This window comes from Lycium barbarum, chromosome 11, assembly GCF_019175385.1.
Source record: "Lycium barbarum isolate Lr01 chromosome 11, ASM1917538v2, whole genome shotgun sequence".
NCBI lineage: Eukaryota > Viridiplantae > Streptophyta > Magnoliopsida > Solanales > Solanaceae > Lycium > Lycium barbarum.
The window spans coordinates 75,622,325-75,646,013 of record NC_083347.1 but is presented as its reverse complement, the minus strand read 5'-3'; the positions used below and the strand labels follow the sequence as shown (position 1 = coordinate 75,646,013).

Sequence of the window (23,689 nt, the reverse complement as noted above, 5' to 3'; positions counted from 1 at the left end):
GTTACAACTCCAACACTGACCTAGCCGTGGCTGTTAAGAACTCCTATTCAACTTTCTCTCCTGGGACATTGAAACTTCCTATAATTCCTTCTCTAACAAATCAACACCCTCAAATACTTCTGGAAACTCTCTTCTAAAAACTCTGTGTTTGATATGTACTTTTGGACTACTATTTGGACTTGTTTTGTTGTTTTGCTACTACTGAGACTGTTTATGTCCTCAACAACTATGTTGTTTTGTTGTGTTGCTACTATTGAGGATTGTTTGTGTCCTCAAAATCTATGTGTTTAGGATAGCTTTTAGTTATACAGGTTCCTATTTGTGCATATATTGCTTGTTTTTTTCATTTCTGAAGATATCAAAGGGGGAGAAGTCGGAGTAGCACCAACACATGCTCAGGGGGGGCAACAAAGTAGGGGGAGCATCGCATTTCTTCAGGGAAGTAAAATGTCATATTCCTTTTTGGTTGTCATTATCAAAGAGAGAGAGATTGTTAGCTTTAGTAAGTCAAGTTATTAATAGTGTTTTAAGATGACATTCTTAATGTGCATGTAACCCAAAAAGGAAAGAAGTTACATTCAAGAAAGTAGCAAACTCTGGACCATACAAAAGGGGCAAACTCATAAAATAAAAACAACATCAAGGAATATAGAAGGAACCAACATACAATGAAAAACTAGAAATCAAGGAGATTAGTTAAAGTCGCATCAAGAATACAGAAGGAAAAGATACACAAGATAACTCCAAAAGGAAAGAAGATCAATCAAGACCACTGAAGATTCAATCACCGGGCTTGTGACATGAAGGATGCAGATCAGTCAAGAAGATTTTACACCATCCAATGCTAAGAAAGGAAATCAAGTGTCACGACCCGGCTGGGGGCCGTGACGGGTACCCGGGGCTAGCCACTAAGCACCACTCATTCTGCTACTCACCTTACCCATTTAATGCTCTTTTATCAATTCATGCTTAGGACATATGAAAATCATCTTTTCATTTGGGAAAATAAAAATACTTTTGTATACATAAGCCTCTCGGCCATCAAAATAATACATACATATACATAAAAGCCTCTCGCGAGACCATCTAACCCACACTACGCATCTACGAGCCTCTACTGACATACTATACATGTAGACGGAACAAGACTCCGTCATGCCCAAAATATATATATGTACCAAAAGAATAATCATAAGCACCTCTGAACAATGGAGTGCTTTCAATCAGCTGACAGCTCCTAAGAATCCGGATCGAGCTCACCTCCCTGTCTACCTGTGGGCATGAACACAGCGTCCAAAGAAACCGGACGTCAGTACGAATGTTGTACTGAGTATGAGAGGCATGAACAATAACAACACATCAAGAAAATAAAGGGAGCATCAAGTATGGAGCAACTGTACCTGGCTAGGAATCGTATGAAAAGTAATGCATGCTGACTTACTTTTATGCTTATCATCATCTCATGTATGCATATCATGTACATATATATATAAACTGCCCGACCATATAGGTGCGGTGTGATAATCAGTAACATTAGCCCGCGTCCAGGCCTCCCGCGTCCGGGGTACCATCTCATGTCGCCCACTAGTGGTGTCTTCCCATGCCAACTGGCCATGGTGTATCGTATAGCTACCCGCTTTCGCGGTGACTGCCCGGCCAACTAGGCCCGGTGTAATATGATTATGACATGCTCATTATGAAATACTTATAATAATATGCTTATCAAAATATGCTCACAATTGTGCATGCATAGGGACTCTAGAACAAGTGTATTTTATCGAGGTGACGTAAGGTCGTGAACCCTCGATTCCATTATGGGAATTCATGAACATTCTGCCTCACCTTGAAGGGATTAGTATGTAAGGTGAGTGTATAAAATGGACGACATCATTTACTTTATAGGAACGTCATATCATATCTCTTGACTCATATAGCTATTCATGATCTTAAGCTCTTGGCTTTCCGGAATATAGGAGAATCATTGAGAGGAAGAAGAATCATATCATGGGATTCATGCCATAGAAAGAAAATGATTAGCCTCACATACCTTTGTCGCTTAGTTAAGCGATCGTTCACTTGTTCTCCTTCAATATCACGTTGCTACTTTCACGAGAGAATACGCATTATAGTTAGTCAATCGACCATAAGAACGCATCGTTATTTCTAGAGAAAATTGGGCAGCGTTTCCTTTGTTTCTACTACTTTTCTCATGTTCTATTTCAACTCCCAAACATTTACAACAACACTCACAATATCTTATCAACATTCATCACTTATCTATATTTGGCAAAATCCCCCATTTTTCTCCAATTTCTCCACATTTAATGGTTTTAGCTCATCATCATAATTTTTGCTTTCTTCACACCTATTCCATGGTCTATACACCACTTATAACGTATTCATCATCACAACATATCAACGTTCATGATTCCATTCAACTATCATTCAATTGTGACACTATTCACTCAGTAATGGCCCATTTTCTATGTTCTTCTACATTTCAAGCATCTTAGCGTTCCAATACCTTAAATAACATGATAAAGTCATGAAACATACCTTAGATAATGGTGGAACAAGCCTAGAGTGGAATCACTCCTTTAGCACCAAAACCCTTCTTCACCTCTTTTGGAATTTCTTGAAGGAGATGACTTCCAATTAGGTTTCATACACTTTGTTTCATAGATTTGGTGTTGATGATCATTGATTTCCTTGGTATTCTTGTGGTTGAAGTGTTTGGAGTGTTCTAGAGATTTCGAGGGAGAAATTCGTGAAGATGAAATGAGAAAATGAACTTGGGTCCCTTCTTTTTAATAGCTAAAATCTGATTTTTATGAACAGTGGTAGAAATGCACAGTGGTTGTAAACCCCACTTTACGGGCCGTATACTGGTTTACGGTCCGTCCCCCACGACCGTATTTAAGCATATCAGAAACAGAAAGGTTGGCTGAAGATCATGGCGGTTTACGACTCAATTTACGGGCCGTATTTCAATTTACGGTTCGTATTCCAAGTCGTTTTTTACCATTCGAAGCATTTGACAGAAAGTTGAAATTTTTGAAATGCTGAAGGACGATGGCACTTTACGGTCCGTAAATCAATTTACGGGTCGTATTCCATTTTACGACCACTGGCTGAAATGAAATTCTGCAACTTTCTTAATTTCAAAGTTCATAAATAGTCATTCCCTACTTAGTAAAACATCGCACACTCATGCCCTTCGTTGATCTATTCATGGCTGGCTCACGAAAAATTTTTGAGGTGTAACACTCTTCCCCCCTTTTTGGAACATTAGTCCTCGAATGTTAAACACCCGGGATTCTACGAAAATTCCGCCAGAGTTTCCCCTGTAATTTTACACTACCAACATGTCACAACAACCCATAATATCATCGCCTCACAGGGCTACATCACAATATCAACATATCCGGGGCCACACACGACCAAAAGCATAAAAATGAAGCGTACATACCTCATATCGTCGGCGTTTCATCTTGGATCTCTCCCGGGGGTTGGAATAAGTGTGGGTACTTGGATTTCATGCTCTCTTTGCTTCCCAAGTCATTTCTTCCCGGTTGTTGTTTCGCCACAATACTTTGACTGACGCAACCTCTTTATTTCGAAGCTTGCGCACTTGCTTATCTAGGATGGCAATAGGTACTTCTTCATAGGTTAGCTTTTCCGTTATTTGCACATTGGATACCGGGACAATCTTGGTGGGGTCTCCAACACACTTGCAGAGCATCGAAACGTGGAAGATTGGATGGACTGATTCAAGCTCCAAAGGCAAATCCAATTCATAGGCTACCTGACCCACCTTGCGGATGATTTTGTAGGGTCCAATGTATCTAGGACTTAGCTTCCCTTTCTTACCAAATCTCATCACCCCTTTCATTGGAGACACTTTCAAGAACACCCAATCACCGGCTTGAAATTCCAAGTCTCGTCGGCGATTGTCCGCATAGGACTTTTGGCGACTTTGAGCTGTCAACAACCGATCTTGGATCACCTTGACTTTTTCTATTGCTTGTTGGATCAATTCAGGGCCCACTAGTTGTGCTTCTCCTATTTCGAACCATCCGATTGGAGATCTACATTTCCTTCCATATAAAGCTTCATATGGAGCCATTGTATACTGGAATGATAGTTGTTGTTATATGCAAATTCAACTAGCGGCAAATGATCGTCCCAACTTCCACCAAAATCCAGCACATATGCTCGTAACATATCCTCCAAGGTCTGAATAGTACGCTCGGCTTGTCCGTCAGTCTGTGGATGAAATGTCGTGCTAAGCTTCACTTGAGTGCCTAGACCTTCTTGAAAGGATTTCCAAAATTTGGCTGTAAACTGTGCCCCTCTGTTTGTGATGACAGATAATGGGATTCCATGGAGTCACACAATTTCTTTGAGATACAACCTTGCATAGTCTTCTGCTGAGTACGTGGTCTTGACTGGAAGAAAATGGGCTGCTTTCGTCAGTCTATCCACGATCACCCATATAGAGTCATACCTGCCACGGGAACGGGGTAATCCCACGATGAAATCCATGTTTATCACTTCCCATTTCAAAGTAGGGATTTCTATTGCCTGTAACAAGCCCCCTGGCTTCTGATGTTCAGCTTTTACCTGTTGGCAATTTGAACATTGTGCTACGAATTCTGCTATGTCTCTCTTCATGCCATCCCACCAATACATCATCTTGCGATCACGATACATTTTTGTTGCACCTGGAGGAATAGAATACCGAGAATAGTGAGCTTCTTCTAGAATCCGTTGGCGCAAATCCGCCACATTCGGCACACATAACCTGCCTCGGTATCTAAAAATTCCATCCACAGAGACTTCAAACGGAGACTTTTCTTTCCCATAAGATGTGTCTCTATAACGACATAACTGCGGATCTTCGCACTGCCGTTCTTTCACTTCCATATCCAAGGATGAAATTGTGGAATCATTTATACTAATTCTGGCATCGCCCGAATCAATTATACGCACTCCCAAGTTTGCTAATCGGTGAAGTTCTTGAACTATCTCTTTCTTTTCCGGAGGGATTTCACATAAACTGCCCATCGATCGGCGGCTAAGTGCGTCGGCTACTACATTCGCCTTCCCGGGGTGGTATAAAATATTAACATCATAATCTTTTAATAATTCTAACCACCGCCTCTGCCGTAAATTCAGCTCCTTCTGTTTAAAAATGTACTGGAGACTCTTGTGATCTGTATAGATATCAACGTGCACCCCGTATAAATAATGCCTCCATATTTTTAGGGCATGAATAACCGCAGCTAGTTCGAGATCATGAGTTGGATAATTCTTCTCATGTTTCCACAATTGTCTCGAAGCATATGCAATAACTTTCCCGTGCTACATCAATACGCATCCTAGTCCAACACCGGACGCATCACAGTATACCACGTAGCCATCTGACCCTTCTGGGAGTGTTAAGATTGGAGTTGAGGTCAACCTGTCTTTCAACTCTTGGAAACTATCACATGCATCGTCCCACTGAAATTTAGCGGACTTCTGAGTTAGTTTCGTCAATGGGGCTGAAATAGATGAAAAGCCCTCTACGAACCTTCTATAATATCCTGCCAAACCCAGGAAACTACGAACTTCTGTGGGCGTCGTAGGCCTTGGCCAAGTCTTCACAGCTTCAATTTTCTGAGTGTCTACTCGGATACCATCATCTAAAATAATATGGCCCAAGAATGTTACATAATTCAGCCAGAACTCACACTTTAAAAATTTTGCATACAATTCTCGGGCTCGAAGAATGCCAAGTACAATTCTCAGATGGTCTACATGTTCTGATTCTGTGCGAGAATACACCAAAATATCATCGATAAATACTATCACAAATAGATCCAAGAGAGGCCTGAATATGTTGTTTATTAAATTCATGAATACCGCCGGAGCATTAGTCAACCCGAATGACATTACTCGAAATTCATAGTGGTCATATCTCGTTCGGAAAGCTGTTTTAGGAATATCTGCTTCTCTAACTCTCACTTGATGATAACCCGACCTCAAATCTATTTTTGAAAACCACTTAGCACCTTGCAGCTGATCGAATAAATCATCAATCCTTGGAAGAGGATATCTGTTCTTTATCGTCACTTTGTTCAATTACCTGTAGTCGATACACATTCGTAAGGATCCGTCCTTCTTTCTCACAAACAAGACTGGTGCTCCCCACGGTGATGAGTTGGGTCTGATAAACCCCTTGTCAAGCAGATCTTTCAGCTGTGTTTTTAGCTCTTTCAATTCGGCCGGAGCCATTCGATAAGGAGGAATAGAAATGGGCTCGGTGTCCGGCAATAAATCAATGGCGAAATCAATTTCTCTTTCTGGAGAAAGACCTGGGAGTTCGTCTGGAAATACGTCTGGGAATTCATTCACCACCGGAACAGATTGAAGAGTTGGCGAATCTGCTTCTGTATCATGAACTCGAACTAAATGATAAATATAGCCCTTGGCTATCATCTTCCTTGCCTTGAGGTAGGAAATAAACCTACCCTTTAGGGATGTCGTATTCCCCTTCCATTCAAGTATGGGCTCTCTCGGAAATTGGAATCGGACCACTTTCGCCCGGCAATCAACATTAGCATAACATGACGCTAGCCAATCCATGCCCATGATTACATCGAAATCTACCATTTCAAGCTCAATCAAATCAGCTTTAGTCTGACGATCACATATCACAATGACACAATCCTTATACACTTGTCTGGCTATCACGGGATCACCAACCGGAGTGAACACTTCGAAAGGTCTAATTGGCTCTTGTTTCACCCCAATACAATCAGCAATATACGGAGTAACATAAGAGAAAGTGGAACCCGGATCAATAAGAGCATATACATCACGGGAAGATATAGTCAATATACCTGTGACCACATCTGGGGAGGACTCAAGATCCTGTCGCCCAGCCAAAGCATATACGCGGGGCTGAACAGCACCTGAAGTAGACGCTCCCCCTCTGCCTCTACCTCTACCTGCTGGAGTTTGATGAGTCTATGCTGTCGGACGTGCTGAAGAAGATCCCACTGCTGAACCTATGGGCTGAGTCCCAACCCTATCTCTCACCGACGGGCAATCTCTCATCATGTGCCCGGTCTGACCATAAGTATAACAAGCATCCGTACCCTGATAACATCATCCGGAATGCAATTTACCGCACTGGTTGCACCGCGGTATCGGAGGTCTCCTCTGACTAAAATCTCCCCTAAACTGAGAATCCGAGGCCCTCGAACTCTGGCCCTGTCCTGACCGGGAAGAACGATCAAACCTCCTATCTGGAAATCTGGAAGGCGCACTAGTCGCTGACTGTCCTGAGTGCCTAGAATACATCTGTCTCGATCCCCCTCTATACTCGCTGCTCGTTCCCATTGACCTAGCCCTCTTACCTTGACTTCGGTCAATATCACGATCACTCCTTGGCGGCTATTGTCGTCCCTCTAAATTCTGAGAATGGGCCTGTATACGAGAAATATCCATCCCATCTTGCAATGAAGCCGTTAAACAATCTTTGAATAGATGTGGTCCCAAACCACTCACAAACCTGTGCACTCGATCCCCCATGTCGGCCACCATAGTCGGGGCGTACCTGGCCAGAGAATTAAATTGCAGGCTATACTCTCGAGCACTCATGCTTCCTTGCTTTAGATTCAAGAACTTGTCTGCTCTAGCTCGGCGGACCTCGGGCGGCAAATAATAGCGAATGAAAGCATCAACAAACTCTTGCCAATCGGGAGGAGGTGCATTTTCTGTCCTCGATGCTATCCAGTTGTTATACCACAATACCGCCACATCACGGAGTCTATAAAAAGCCAACTCTACCGATTCAGTCTCAGAAGCATGCATAAGTTTCAGCGTCCTCAGCATCTCATCAATGAAGCCTTGTGGGTCCTCATCCGGCTTCGACCCGAAACATTTCGGAGGATTTAGAGTCAGGAAATCACGGGCTCTCGTACTAGCGGAACGATCACTCGGGCCCGCATTCTGCCGTTGTGCCTGGGCGGCAACCAATTGCGTCAATAGATGAATAGCTTCGGTCACTTGTTGACCCGAAGCAGCTGGCGGAGGAATTTGAGCGGAGGCTCCTCCTTGCTCTTCTACATTGGGCGAGGCCTCATTTTGTGATTCGCCCTCGTCTACATTCATTTGAGGCTCTCTTTCCGCCCGCCTCTTTGTCGTAGCTTTGCCCTTCTGGGTGGTTGTAGTTTTTCCCTTTGGCGGCATTCTGAAATCACAACACACTTTTAGGAGGAGCAAAGTCTTATGCATGGCTCTATCGCACGATCTCATAAGAAGAAAGACGGTCATTTTCCTGAATGCCCTGTAGCCTCCTGTCTATTGATGTGGCGTGCAACACACCATAAACAAGACTCTACTAGACACGGCTCGTAGACACTTCCTAGGACGAACTGCTCTGATACCACTTCTGTCACGACCCGGCTGGGGGCCGTGACAGGTACCCGGGGCTAGCCACCGAGCACGACTCGTTCTGCTACTCACCTTACCCATTTAATGCTCTTTTATCAATTCATGCTTAGGACATATGAAAATCATCTTTTCATTTGGGAAAATAAAAATACTTTTGTATACATAAGCCTCTCGGCCATCAAAATAATACATACATATACATAAAAGCCTCTCGCGAGACCATCTAACCCACACTACGCATCTACGAGCCTCTACTGACATACTATACATGTAGACGGAACAAGACTCCGTCATGCCCAAAATATACATATGTACCAAAAGAATAATCATAAGCACCTCCGAACAATGGAGTTCTTTCAATCAGCTGACAGCTCCTAAGAATCCGGATCGAGCTCATCTCCCTGTCTACCTATGGGCATGAACACAACGTCCAAAGAAACCGGACGTCAGTACGAATGTTGTACTGAGTATGAGAGGCATGAACAATAACAACACATCAAGAAAATAAAGGGAGCATCAAGTATAGAGCAACTGTACCTGGCTAGGAATCGTATGAAAAGTAATGCATGCTGACTTACTTTTATGCTTATCATCATCTCATGTATGCATATCATATATATATATATATATATATATATATATATATATATATATAAAAACTGCCCGGCCATATAGGTGCGGTGTGATAATCAGTAACATTAGCCCGCGTCCAGGGTACCATCTCATGCCGCCCACTAGTGGTGTCTGCCCATGCCAACTGGCCATGGTGTATCGTATAGCCGCCCGCTTTCGCGGTGACTGCCCGGCCAACTAGGCCCGGTGTAATATGATTATGACATGATCATTATGAAATACTTATAATAATATGCTTATCAAAATATGCTCACAATTGTGCATGCATAGGGACTCTAGAACAAGTGTATTTTATCGAGGTGACGTAAGGTCGTGAACCCTCGATTCCATTATGGGAATTCATGAACATTCTGCCTCACCTTGAAGGGATTAGTATGAAAGGTGAGTGTATAAAATGGACGACATCATTTACTTTATAGGAACGTCATATCATATCTCTTGACTCATATAGCTATTCATGATCTTAAGCTCTTGGCTTTCCGGAATATAGGAGAATCATGGAGAGGAAGAAGAATCATATCATGGGATTCATGCCATAGAAAGAAAAGGATTAGCCTCACATACCTTTGTCGCTTAGTTAAGCGATCGTTCACTTGTTCTCCTTCAATATCACGTTGCTACCTTCACGAGAGAATACGCATTATAGTTAGTCAATCGACCATAAGAACGCATCGTTATTTCTAGAGAAAATTGGGCAGCGTTTTCTTTGTTTCTACTACTTTTCTCATGTTCTATTTCAACTCCCAAACATTTACAATAACACTCACAATATCGTATCAACATTCATCACTTATCTATATTTAGCAACATCCCCCATTTTTCTCCAATTTCTCCACATTTAATGGTTTTAGCTCATCATCACAATTTTTGCTTACTTCACACCTATTCCATGGTCTACACGCCACTTATAACGTATTCATCATCACAACATATCAACGTTCATGATTCCATTCAACTATCATTCAATTGTGACACTATTCACTCAGTAATGGCCCATTTTCTATGGTCTTCTACATTTCAAGCATCTTAGCTTTCCAATACCTTAAATAACATGATAAAGTCATGAAACATACCTTAGATGATGGTGGAAAAAGCCTAGAGTGGAATCACTCCTTTAGCACCAAAACCCTTCTTCACCTCTTTTGGAATTTCTTGAAGGAGATGACTTCCAATTAGGTTTCATACACTTTGTTTCATATATTTGGTGTTGATGATCATTGATTTCCTTGGTATTCTTGTGGTTGAAGTGTTTGGAGTGTTCTAGAGATTTCTAGGGAGAAATTTCGTGTAGATGAAATGAGAAAATGAACTTGGGTCCCTCCTTTTTAATAGCTAAAATCTGATTTTTATGAACAGTGGTCGAAATGCACAGTGGTCGTAAACCCTACTTTACGGGCCGTATACTGGTTTACGGTCCATTCCCACGGCCATATTTAAGCATATCATAAACAGAAAGGTTGGCTGAAGATCATGGCAGTTTACGACTCAGTTTACGGGCCGTATTTCAATTTACGGTCCGTATTCCAAGTCGTTTTTTACCATTCGAAGCATTTGACAGAAAGTTGAAATTTTTGAAATGTTGAAGGACGATGGCACTTTACGGTCCGTAAATCACTTTACGGGCCGTATTCCATTTTACGACCACTGGCTGAAATGAAATTCTACAACTTTCTTAATTCCAAAGTTCATAAATAGTCATTCCCTACTTAATAAAACATCGCACACTCATGCCCTTCGTTGGTCTATTCATGGCTGGCTCACGAAAAATTTCCAAGGTGTAACATCAAGACAACTCACGAAAGGGTCAAGCCACGTCAAACACGAAAGAAATAGAGATACAAGATCAATCAGCGGATACCTAAAATCCTTGATTGAGAACAAACTCCCTTGGGTTACCTTAGAGTAAGCAAATCAGAATTAACCAAATGGAAAGATTGATTAGTCACAACCTGTCAAGATCTGGAAGCACCGAAACATCAAAGGCAGCCCTCGCAAGCCGAAGACAACTACACCTTCACTTGAGAAATATTCCTATTCACTCTTGATCTTGTAACAAATCACTATATTTATATAAGTCTATCAGTGTTAGAAAAAGAAAGAGAGAGTCGGTAGCTATACAGGTTGAGGCTATCGACTAAGAATTCAGGAGAAAGGATCCTCGATTCATGTTGAACCAACTCTGTAATCAAGTTACTCGAAGACTCTAAGGAAATTCTTGTAACCCAAGGGGACTGGATTAGGCACCACACTGATGATCCGAACCGTTATAAAAATCTATGTGTCATTCTATTCTACATTACTTTATTTATCTTTATCTTCTTACTAATAAGTTTCTTCTAGACATAAAGGGCAGTCAACTATCTAAACTACTAGTTGACTCGGTAAAATAAAAAACGGGTAACAATTCAACACCCCCCTCCCTCCTCTCTTGTGTTTTAGATAGGCTAAAGGAAGTCAATGACGGCTTTAGAAGGAGAAAGAGAGAGCATTTTAGGAGGAGAGTTGGGTAGATATAATTCTTGAATTTGAAGTTCCAAATTTTGTGCTTTGGCATTATAGACCTGATGAGATTCTACCTTGATTTGAACTGCATTGGTTCTTCATATGCAACTAAACTTACCATTATAAATATTATCAGTAATTTTTATAGCTGAAAGTAATTTTGGGACGTATGTGTTGCAAGATTATGAGCAACTAGTGCAAAACATATTACAATCATAATGCACCTAGAAAATAAAATCATTTCCGATTTTTGGGACTATAGAATCTATTGTTATTTGGTATCAGAATATTATATTTTTTATTTTTGGCTAATATAACAGAGACAAATTATTTTATTCAATTTTATGAAATGTATGGTGTATATAGTTGAAAGTTTTCTTCTGATTAATAATGACATTGTTTTGACAATCTATGAATTTATTTATAACACAAAAAAAAAAAAAATGATTGTTCTTTTGTTACCAAATATTCCATAAAATTAAATATATATTTTGAAATTATTTCATAATAGAAAACTTTACTTTCTATCTATATTTTCAGCTCTTCAGTCAAAAGAGTTTGTTGTGTAGTTAGAGATTAATATTCTTTTTTTTTCTTTTTCTTGTTTGCTTTAAACATCCAATATTCAAAGAATATTACTGAGCCGGTTGATTCGAGCTTATGCCGAAAAAGAATTCTATTTAGACTAATATTAAATAGAACTACAATCTTAGAGGATGTACCTTTATTAAAGATATTAATGTTGGCTGGCCCGTGCTAAGCCCAGGCCCAATCCAAGGTTATCTGTAGATATTTTTATAATTTTTTTACTCTTACTTCTTTGTTTTTATAATATCAGTTTGACACTTTTTAAATATTTCTAAAATATTAAAGTACAAAAAGGTATCTGAAAGTTAAAGGAGAACATTTTCTTAGTTTATACATTAGATTTTTAAATAAAAACAAACAAATGCATGCATAAAAGCTCTTCTAATTTCTATTTTACTGATTTTTTTTTATTTTATAGTTTCTGATGATCCAAATCGACTTTTGTCATACGCAAAACTAATTTCATTTGTTTCTCTGAATTGAACCCATAATGGCTAACTTATTTTTGGCATGAAGATACTACAATATTGAACTATGTGAAAAATATTTAATGCTACAATATTATTATATGATGAAATAAATAAAGTTAACTTATAAATAAATATAAAATAATAAAAGTCTTGGTATTGCATACTTTTGTAAATGTTCTTTCAATTTAAATCTCACAAAAAAATACTGAAAAGTTAATGAAGTTAAAGTTCTTACTTTAAGCGTCCTTTTTTCTTCCAAAGTATGTATGTTAACAAGTACTTTCATGTTTTTCCTCTTTTTTTTTTTTTTTTTTCATTTAATGAACTTTTTATGGAATTTACACTGTAATAGTCTTTTCATGTTGAACTTAACAGTTTTGTTCTAAATTATATAAAATATTGATTATCCCATATTTAGCAAAATATTTTAATATTAAAATGTAAAGAATATATGTTTTGCAATTGTTAAGTATTATTATTGTTTAGAGATCAAATTGTATTTTCTTTCACTATAGTTTTTTTCAAACATTTTCATAACATATATAAAAATTATGTTTTATAGTTCCTCTTTTTATATAGTTATTTATTAGATAAATTTTATGTTAGCAGTGTGCGCACGTAAAATTAGATTAATTAACTACCGTACCTTGGAATTCATTTTTCTATTGAGACGGAAGGACCATAATTTACGTTATTGATACCTTTTTAAAGTATTCAACAATGATATCAATTAATTCCGTTTATTCTTTTAATTTAAAACTTAATCCTACCCTAAGTAAAATCTTTGTTAATTACATATGATTGCCAGCATATTCGACATTAAATTACAGGAGAAAATACTTTAAAAATAAACTTTTAAAATAGCAAATGATAAATAGAAAATAACATCAATAAATAATAAATAATATTATAAGAATAATGTTTAAATAATAATTACTCCTATATCAAAATAGAAATTGAATAACAGGATTATTCTTTACATGTCTATAACAAATTCTTAAAGAAAATTATAATTTGTAATAAGTTTAATAACATTTCCACATAAAAGAAATCAAATATGTATGAGTGTGCTTTGTGGGGTCTATCATCTTTTCCATGACATTACCATTTAATAGTGGCAAGTAAAAAACTCCTAAAATGCTTTAAAATTACCAAAATGTGAGAAGCTTACAAAGTCATAAAAACTTTAATTAGGGGTAAAAGAGACAAAAAAACTCATGTGAGGACTACAAAAATTGAGAATTCTCCCATATATATAGTAGTAATATCTTCATTATCCCAACAAATCAGTAAGATGGACTATTACTATTTCAACACGGCCTTCGGTGATAGAAATAAGTACTGTAGGTGTTTGGCCATAGGATTTGAATCCCTAATTTGATGCTTTGATTTAAAATCAGCATTTTGTTTATGAAATCTGAACAAAATTTGAACCTCAATTTCAAATTATGATTTCAATTCTCAAATTCTTCAAAAAGTAGGATTTCAAATTCCAAGTTATGATTTCAAATTTTTTTAAATGTACAACCTGAACGATAAATATATATTATGTAAAAAGAAAATATTCATAAGTTAGTAGATATATTTCTATATACCAACCACCACTAGCGGATCCAAGATTTTAAGGTCATGGGTGTTCACTTCTTCAATATAAATACACAAATATTTAAACTTGAAAATTTAAAAAACTAACGAGAAAATGACGATTAAATATTATTAAGGAAAAGACTTCTAGTCACAGTTGGAATGAGCAAACTATGATTAATATTATTACTTTTTTTTAGACAAAAAGAAGTCTTCTAATCACTAAGAAAATAAATTAAAAGAAATAGTCAGGAAAAGGTCAAGATTAAAATGTTACCAGGTAAAAAATGGCCATGAATGAAAAGAAAGAAAAAAGAAGAGAAGGTGAAGTAATGTAGTAGTAGTAAAACTCCTACGAATTGCTTCATCTAGAGGTGGAGCCAGGATTCGAAACTTATGGGTTCGAAATTCTAATTTGTTTAAGCTACTGGGTTCTAAATTAACAATTTATACATATTCAACGAATTTTCAAGACAAATACATGGTTTAGATCAAAGTTTCTGAGTTCGGCCGAACCCCCGAGTACTACGCTAGCTCCGTCCCTAGCTTCAGCCACCACGGTTCTCGTATGCTGGGCGCCGAACTATGAGCTTCAGAACCAAAGCACCCATCCGATGTTTTTGTTTATGGATGCTCAACTGTTCATTATATCAGTTTTTTAATATTTTCTGTCTAACTATACACATTTTGCGTCCGCGTTAGTGGGTGCTCGAGCACTCGGAGGCTAGAATGTAGGTCCGCCCTTGCCAACCACATTCACTCTTATCAACCATATTATAGAGTAGTTACACTACAACTCACGTTCAATTCTCCTTTTTATTGAAAAAAAAAAAGTCAATCAATAAATGTTGTATTTGTTTTTTAAAGAAAGGCCTTCTAATGCAGGGTCTGGAGAAGGGCCGCACCCCAAGGTCTCCTCTTTAGACAACCTAACCTAATTTAAGCATTGATGACTGCTTTCACGGCTCGAACTCGTGACCTATATGTCACACTAAGACAACTTTACTGTTGTTGCAAGACTCCTCTTCTAGTAGCGTATTATACTTTATTATGAACTATGGTTTGTTAATTTGATAAGATTATATAAGAGTTGAGGAACTTTTGATAGTTTTCACAAATTTTGGGGTTTTCATGTTTACGAGAAAGAAAAATACAATTTAAGATATTCAAATTGTATGTCCAAACAAAACTTTAACCTCAAATCAACTTAATTAAATCACTGATTTCAAATCATGTCCAAGCGGGGCCTAAATATTGACGATATACTTAAAACAATGAAAAGAATCAAATGGTCCATATTCAACAGAAAAGAGCCAAAAATACCTCTGAATTATTCGAAATGGGTCAATTTTACCCTTAGTTATGTTTTTTTCTTCCTAAAAAATATGTCCTCGCCATTAGCCAACTAGCTCAAAGATGTCCTCCAATTAGTTAAATAACTCAAAAATATCATTCCTACTAATGATTGCTCCGAACAAAAAAAAAAATGAGTTAATTTTGCCCTTGAACTATTCAAAAATGGGGTAACTTTTCCCTCCATTTTAAAGTTCTGCACAAGTATTACTACTTTGACTATTTTTAAGTGAATATTTTATGCAATTCCAACTTTATGTAATATAAAGTATAATTACAAACATTTTTTTTAATTAAACACTTATTTTACTATTTTCTTTTAAAATTATATATCCTCAACTGAAACGGGGATAACTTAAAGTTATAATATGTAATATAGCGTATCAATGTATAATTGAATTTGATTTTTTTTATCATATCATTCAGAGATAGTAAAATAAATTCAATATTATTAATATAAAAAATAAAATTTTAAATAGTTATGTAAGAAAAGCTACACGATTCATGTTTAAAAATAATAACTCATGCCAAATACACAAGGAATCTCGAGAAAACAAAAATTATGTGCCATCATTTTTTATTTATTAAAATAGGAAATCTTTATACTATTTTTTTCTTATATTGTTATTATACTTCTCATACATTCAACCCCCTCTGTTCCCCAATTCTTTTTTCTTAATAAAAGGACAAGGATGAAATTGACTCTTTTGCCATTGTTTTGGAGCAACCATAGTAGGAAGATTATTTTGGGTTGTTAGGCTAGTCGGAGAGAGTTATAAGCTAGTTAATTAAAGGTGTGTTCGGCATGGAGGTAAACATTTTATAAAAGGACAAGGATGAAATTGACTCTTTTGCCATTGTTTTGGAGCAACCATAGTAGGAAGATTATTTTGGGTTGTTAGGCTAGTCGGAGAGAATTATAAGCTAGTTAATTAAGGGTGTGTTCGGCATGGAGGAAAATATTTTCCAATTTTCTCATGTTCGTTTGGTTAAAAATTTTGAAAAATATTTTCTTTTGAAAAATATTTTCCTCAAAATTGGGGAAAATGACTTCCCTAATAAAAGTAGAGAAAACAAGTTCACAAGTTCATTCCACCGACCACCCTACCACCACCCAACCACTCCCAAGCCCCACCCCCTCCCCACCCAACCCCTCCCCCCATCCCCCTCCCCCCTCCCGCGGCCAAAAATAATTTTTTTTTTGCACCCCACCCCACCCCGTACCCTCCCCCACCCCCTCACCCCCTACCCCCACTCCCTGGCAAAAAATTATTTCTTTTGAAAAAAAAGTTGATTTTTTTTTTTGCACCCCACCCCACCCCGCACCCTACCCCCTCTCCCACCCCCGCACCCTTACTCCCTCACTGCCCGGCAAAAAAAAAAAATTTGACTTTTTTTTTGCACCCCACCCCACCCCCACCCCCGCACCCTACCCCCTCCCCCACCCCCGCACCCCTACCCCCTCACCTCCCTACCCACCCCCCAGCAAAAAAAATATTTTTTTTGAAAAAAAAAGTTGACATTTTTTTTGCACCCCAACCCCACCCACACCCTACCCCTACCCCCTAGCAAAAAAATATTTTTTTTTTGAAAAAAAAATGTTTTTTTTTCCACCCCACCCTACCCCTCCCCCACGCCCTCACCCATACCCCTGTCACCCCCCCCCCCCCCAAATAATATTTTGAAAAAAAAGTTTTTACATTTTTTTTGGTTTTTTGCACCCCCAACCCCCACCCCACCCTCGCACCCTACCCCCCCCACCACAAAAAAAAAATTGAAAAATAAGTTTTGACATTTGTTTTGATTTTTTGCACCACCCCCCCCCCCCCCCCCCTCCAAAAAAATTGAAAAATTTGACAATTATAAAAATTGAATGTTTGCGTGGTTAAAAATTAAAACTTTTGGAAGGGGTGATGAGGTATTTTGGGTGGGGGCGTGTGGTGAAAAGATTTTTTTTGGGGTAGGGGTGTCTGGGGGTGTAGAAACCCGCAAAAGACAATAAAAAACTTCAAAAAAAAAATGTTGGGGTTGGGGGGGGGGGGGGGGTGTTGGTGTGGTATGGGTTCCACGCAAGAGGGGAGGGGGGGGGTGATGGGGGATGTGGTCGTGTAGAAAATTTAGAAAAAAAAAAATTAAAAACTTCAAAAAAAATGTTGTGGGAGGGGGTGGGTGGGTAGGGTGCGGGGGGAGGGGTGGTGTATGGGTTAAGGGAGTGGGGTGGAAAAAAAAATAGAGGGGGGTGGGGGCGTAGGGGTGAGTGAGTGGGAGTGGGGAGTGGGGTGTGGGTGGGGTGGGGGGTATGGGTTGGGTTGGAGTTGGTGAGGGTTGGGGTGGGCGTGCAAAAAACAAAAAACAAAATTCAAAAGAAATTTATTTTGGAGGGGGTGGGGGGTGGGTGAGTGGGAGTGGGGTGGGGTTGGGGATATGAGGTTGGGTTGGAGTTGGTGAGGCTTGAATGAGTATTTTCCGAAAAACGTTTTCTATCAACCAAACGAACATGAGAAAATAAATAAGAAATTCACTTATTTTTTAGAAAAACATTTTCTTTGGAAAACAGTTTCCTCCATACCAAACACACCCTAAGTCCAAAGCATTTTTGAGCCGAAAAGCAATGCCAGGTAAAATTGATCTATTTCAAAAATATTTAACTCTCTTCCCTATTTAATCTAATCACTATAAATTGAAATCTGTTTTTCTTACTTTTCTTCTCCCATTTTCGGCCGAAAATAAATGCTACCAAATTTGTATCAGCAAACCTTGTTGGAAAAAAGAAATCAGAAGATATTGTCAATAATACCCTTTCTTGTTGAACAATACAGTACATGTCTTCCATTATCTTGTTGCCAAAGAAATTAAAATTCTATTTTTTTTTTTTGTTTTGTTTTGACAATAATACTTTCTTGAAGAACAATACATGTCTTCCATTATCACATGCCACGCGTCCTCACCATTCCGCATCTCAACACCACAATCTACGGTCCAAAAAGTGTCTAAATCATCAGAACCTTCAAATCAACGGTCCAGATAAAGCGGAGTTAAACACACCGTTTAGGGCTTTTGTTTGCATTTTTTAAATATAAATAGCCTCTCCACTCTATACTCATTTCTTCTTCACCATAGCTACAAAGCTTTCTTCTCTTTAATCTTTCTTCGTTGATTTTATTCGATTCAATCATAATGGGAAAAGGACCTGGATTCTACTCCGACATCGGGAAACGTGCCCGAGGTTCGTTTTCTATTTATTTTCTTAGGACGTTAGTGGAGTTAAAGTTGGATCTATAAGGAACGAGTAGATGCATATTTTGATATGTATACATATATTTAGATAACTTTTATGTATATGTTGAGTTGGAGATTATTGGAGTAGACACGGATCTAGAATTTGAAAATGAGTGGTTGCACATTTTTAATATGTATATTTATCTTTGAATTTATCGTCCAACTTTTATATGAATAAATATATAGAGTTCGAGTTTGAGGTAATTTAGTACGTAATTGGTGCAAGTTTAGTTTCGAGTTTGTACATGGACGCCCATAATTAGTTGCAGTTGTCTATAGTTTTATAATTGATTTTTGTTGCTCGCTAGAAGAAATGCGATGTTGACTTTGTTTTTGGTTTCTAATTGATGTTTCCTTGTTAATGTTGTTTTTATGTATTGTGTTGAACAGATCTTCTGTATAGGGACTACCAGACTGATCACAAATTCACCATTACGACCTACTCTCCTACCGGAGTTGTGAGTTTACTCCTTCGTTTGCTGTGGATATGTTTTAACTCTGAGTTAGCTAGGGTTCTTTTCTGTATTGCGATTCATGAAATTCGGCTGTTGCTGTTTTATGGAAGATAAGAATGACTCGTGTTTGTTTCTGTTTATAACCATATATATGAATTTTCTTGAGAGGTTAACTTATTCTGAAGGGGTTTATGAACTGTATATGAACTCACATAAACATTAGTATCCGTGCTCGCTCGATTGAATTATTCACTAACATCTACTCTTCAATTAGACATTACATATTGCAATACATGCCTGCATTTGAGCACATAATGTTAACAAATGTCTTTTACACTATTACTGTAGTTAGTTGCCCCCATGCGACCACGGGGTCACGGGTTCCAGCCTCTTGCAGAAATGCAAGGTAAGGCTGCGTACAATGGGCCTTTGTGGTCCAGCCCTTCCCCGGACCCCGCTATGCGCGGGAGCTTAGTGCACCGGGCTGCCCTTACTGTAGTCACCCACTCTTGCTTCTTATCTGTCTTTTGTTTCAAGTAATCATTGTGACGAAATGTTTAGAACAGATTTTCATGTTTAAATGAAGTTCTATTCATGTATCTGTTTCTTTTTAATATGCCTTCTTAGGATTTTCTTTTGAAATTATTCTTAACTTGAGATTAATTAAATTACATGATTGTAATTTTTATTCTAATTCTTGATTATATTGTACTAGTTTTAATCACATACAGTAACAACAACAACATACCCAGTGAAATCCCACAATGTGGGGTCTGGGGACGGTAAAGTGTACGCAGACCGTACCCCCATCTTCGGAAATAGCCTCGGCTCAAGAGAAAACATGACGAGGATGAGGAAACAATTTTTATTCACATACAGTAGGCCATATAAAGTGCTACACAGGATGAGGAAATAATTTTTATTCCAATTTAACAATAAAAATAATCAAGTCATCCCATTAAAAGAACTTGAGATCAATAGTCGTGCTACAGTGCCTACATTATAGTCATATATAATTTCCTAAGAGCCAAATGACCACGTGGATGGTTAATGCACCTTTTCTGATTGTCTTCATCAAAATGCACCTTTTCTGATTGTATAGTTGTTAGGACCACTGCTTTCTGTTGTGATATCTTTATCTGATAGACTGCACTAATATTTTCCACTTGCTCAATTATTCGTCTTGGGGTTTTTCTCATCCTATGTTCTGATGTGAAGAAAATGGTAATTACTACTTGCGTCAAACTGATTGCCAGAGTCCTTTTTGCAACAGAAATTTGTCTGGATTTTGACTGTTAACGTTGATTGTAATTGCAAGCACTAGCGTTTTTTAACTCGAGAGAAATATGTGGAGATATTTGCATGTGTACATTGCTCTTCTTTTTCTTAGAAGTATGATTTCTTCTGAGAGCTAAAGACATTTTTTCTTTTGGTAGGCTATCACTTCATCTGGACTAAAGAAAGGTGATCTATTTCTGGCTGATGTTACCACTCAATTGAAGAACAAGAATATCACAACTGATATAAAAATAGACACCAACTCAAATGTGAGTAGCTCTGTTCGCTCCTTTTTTGGTTAATATGTTTGCTTTTTGTTCCTGTGAGTGTTCTTATGGTCTGGGCTCTTGATCATTAAAATTTTACCTAGTTTTTATGTTACAATAATCCTCATGCGTCTGGCCTCTACCTATGAGTCCATAATCCACTTCAACAACCCAGACACACACACTCTAGAAGTCTTAAAAAACTTTCTTTGTTCAATTATAGTTTGTTTTTTAATGTACTTTCTTCCTCCTTCCTTTGGCTCAAGTATTTAGCATAATCTGTTTGCCTTTTCCTTCTTGGGACATGTGTTATCATAAGTCTCTTGATCTGACTTAATTTTGTTTCCTATGCTAGCTTTTGGCAACTATTACTGTCGATGAAGCTGCTCCTGGGTTGAAGACAATCTTTAGCTGCAGAATCCCTGATCACAGTTCTGCAAAGGTAAACAGCTATATCGTTTTAGCTAAGATTTCTACCAAATGTGGTTATGTAATGTATTGCTGATGCTTGTTTTCTTATTTTGTTTTGGTCATGACAGATGGAACTTCAATATTTACATGACTATGCTGGGATATGCACCAGCGTTGGGTTGACAGCAAACCCCATTGTCAACTTCTCTGGTGTCTTGGGCACTAACGTTCTCGCTTTGGGAACTGATGTATCCTTTGACACCAAGGCAGGGGCTATCACAAAGTGCAATGCAGGCTTGAGTTACACAAATGCTGACCTCATTACTTCTTTGAATCTGTGAGTTCTTTTCACGGCTGTTAGATGTCTTACTTGATAACTGACCATGCATTATTGTTGAGTTGGTGTATGACTTTTCACTTGTCAACCCAGCTTTCATGCTACTCTGTGTGATCAAAATTTGCTGCGAAACACTATATCATGAACTTTTGACTTTAGTTGCAGACTGATTTTTGGAATGCTTATTCAGTGTTTGATTAACTTGCTTTTGAATGTGCATGTATGGTGAAAAATCAGTAACAACAAGGGAGATGCTTTGAGTGCATCATACTACCACATAGTCAGCCCCTTGACTGGTACTGCTGTTGGCGCGGAGGTGAACCATAGCTTCTCTACCAATGAGAACACCATCACTGTCGGAACTCAGCATCAATTGGATCCTTTGACGACTGTGAAGGCAAGGGTTAACAACTATGGCAAGGCAACTGCTCTGATCCAGCATGAGTGGCGTCCTAAGTCACTTTTTACCATTTCAGGAGAAGTGGACACCAAAGCTGTTGACAAAAGTGCCAAATTTGGACTGGCCTTGGCTCTCAAGCCATAGGCTTAGTCAGAGGTTTAGGACATGGGCTATGGAGAAAATTAGAAAACTTGTTTCTTTGGCAATTTATCTTGGTGGTTCTGGACTGTGAAAATAATTTTAGGCGGTTGTTTTAACCAATAGTCTTGTCATTATGAGTTAGTACATTCTTACTCTCACCCCTTTTGAAACTTCTGAGATGTTTTTGCTCAAGATTTTTGTCCAAGTAAAAGCGCACAATTTGACAAATCATTATCGATCTTATGTTTTCTGCTCAGCAATTTGCAAGATTTTTTGTCGTGTTCATGATTGGGATGTTAGCTTATTTTAATGTTATGATGATAATTGATGTGGGAAATCCAGCTTGTCAACAGCCACATATAGCTGTGATTCCTCTGTTTCCCTTTCGAATTGATGCCTGAAGCGTAATTGGAGATGTAATGCATCGTGTTAGGGATGTGTTTTCTTTTGGCTACTTTATGTGTTTGTCGCTGGTAGCAGAGGCAATTCTAGTGGCTAAAGGTTTGTGAAATAATTTGCAGTCGGAGAGGATTTGGTTATATTGATTACTTTGTTCTTTTGCGATGGAGATTCTAGTTAGGTAATATTTTTTATTTTTTTGGTAAATAAATGATTTTATTTATACCAAGTAATAGTTACAAAACCAAACAGGGCAGACCACCTGTTTCTCACATCAAAACCAATACCTGTTCTAGACTCTACAGTTCTAATAGAGTCTAGTTACGAGGCATAGACACTAGGTAGCCAGTACTTTATATTTATGTGGCAGCCAGTTACACAGAAGAAAAAAACAAATTCCAGTGACTGCACCTAGCTAAGACAATACACAGATAGTCAATTCTATCAGCTACATCCTTTCCTCTGCATCAGTGATCTGTTACGGCATACAATTCAGCTGGGACAATACTGGTTGCCATTTCCTCCGTGTTCTGCCTCTAATATGCAGATGGACAGCAATCTCTTTGCATAGTCTGTCTTCATTGTAGTTTTGGCTCAGAAACCTGATCAAATTCCTATCTCTCCAGACCAGACCAATTACCATAGCAAAGATAGCACTGATAATTTCTCCCTTGCCAGATTTCCTCTTTGCCATTGTAGTAGTCCAGTGTACTTCCTCTTGCCAACTTCCAATCGCTCTGTGTACCCCTAACCAGACTAGCATCCTGTGCGATAATGCTTGAGTTGCAGGGCAGTCAAAAAATAAATGAAGCAAAGTCTCATCATAAGTATTGCAGAAAACACAAGTTAGGGGGACATTGATTCCAAATTTCAAGAGCCTGTCTACAGTAGCTAGTCTTCTCCTCATTACTAACCATAAGATAAATTTATATCTAGGGTGGATTCCAGCATGCAATGTAAGAGACTTCCATGGTACTTTAGGAAGCTGCGGCAGCATAGCAATGTACATCTTTTTTATAGAAATTTAGATTGAGTTGCCACAGCAGCAAATCTCAAAGGCAGGTCACCATGAAGGTTCGGGGCTTGTAGAAGATACCTCCTAGACTCAATGATCTTTCTAATTACCCATGTAGCATTTGCAGGGATTT

At 38.3% G+C, this 23,689-nt stretch overlaps 2 protein-coding genes across 2 annotated transcripts; one reads left to right on the top strand and one right to left on the bottom strand.

The window, feature by feature from the left end:
* The first annotated feature begins 18,644 nt into the window (after positions 1 to 18,644).
* LOC132617673 (mitochondrial outer membrane protein porin of 34 kDa-like) lies at positions 18,645 to 22,398 on the top strand. The gene is made up of 6 exons (XM_060332730.1): positions 18,645 to 18,801; positions 19,245 to 19,312; positions 20,746 to 20,856; positions 21,209 to 21,295; positions 21,393 to 21,601; positions 21,839 to 22,398. The coding sequence occupies exons 1-6, from the start codon at positions 18,753 to 18,755 to the stop codon at positions 22,143 to 22,145; spliced, it is 831 nt and encodes a 276-aa protein (XP_060188713.1). The 5' UTR covers positions 18,645 to 18,752; the 3' UTR covers positions 22,146 to 22,398.
* Positions 22,399 to 23,019: 621 nt separating this feature from the next.
* On the bottom strand, positions 23,020 to 23,550 carry LOC132619924 (uncharacterized). Its single transcript, XM_060334675.1, has one exon. It carries the CDS (start codon positions 23,548 to 23,550, stop codon positions 23,020 to 23,022), a length of 531 nt encoding a protein of 176 aa, XP_060190658.1.
* Positions 23,551 to 23,689: the final 139 nt, after the last annotated feature.

What these genes read in the sequence shown, in the direction of transcription:
- LOC132617673 (XM_060332730.1), top strand. Translation starts at nt 18,753, where the DNA reads ATGGGAAAAGGACCTGGATTCTACTCCGACATCGGGAAACGTGCCCGA. An exon ending in AAATAGACACCAACTCAAAT is followed by an intron (nt 20,857 to 21,208) that starts GTGAGTAGCTCT and finishes TTCCTATGCTAG; the next exon opens with CTTTTGGCAACTATTACTGT. An exon ending in CTCATTACTTCTTTGAATCT is followed by an intron (nt 21,602 to 21,838) that starts GTGAGTTCTTTT and finishes GTGAAAAATCAG; the next exon opens with TAACAACAAGGGAGATGCTT.
- LOC132619924 (XM_060334675.1), bottom strand. Translation starts at nt 23,550, where the DNA reads ATGTACATTGCTATGCTGCCGCAGCTTCCTAAAGTACCATGGAAGTCT.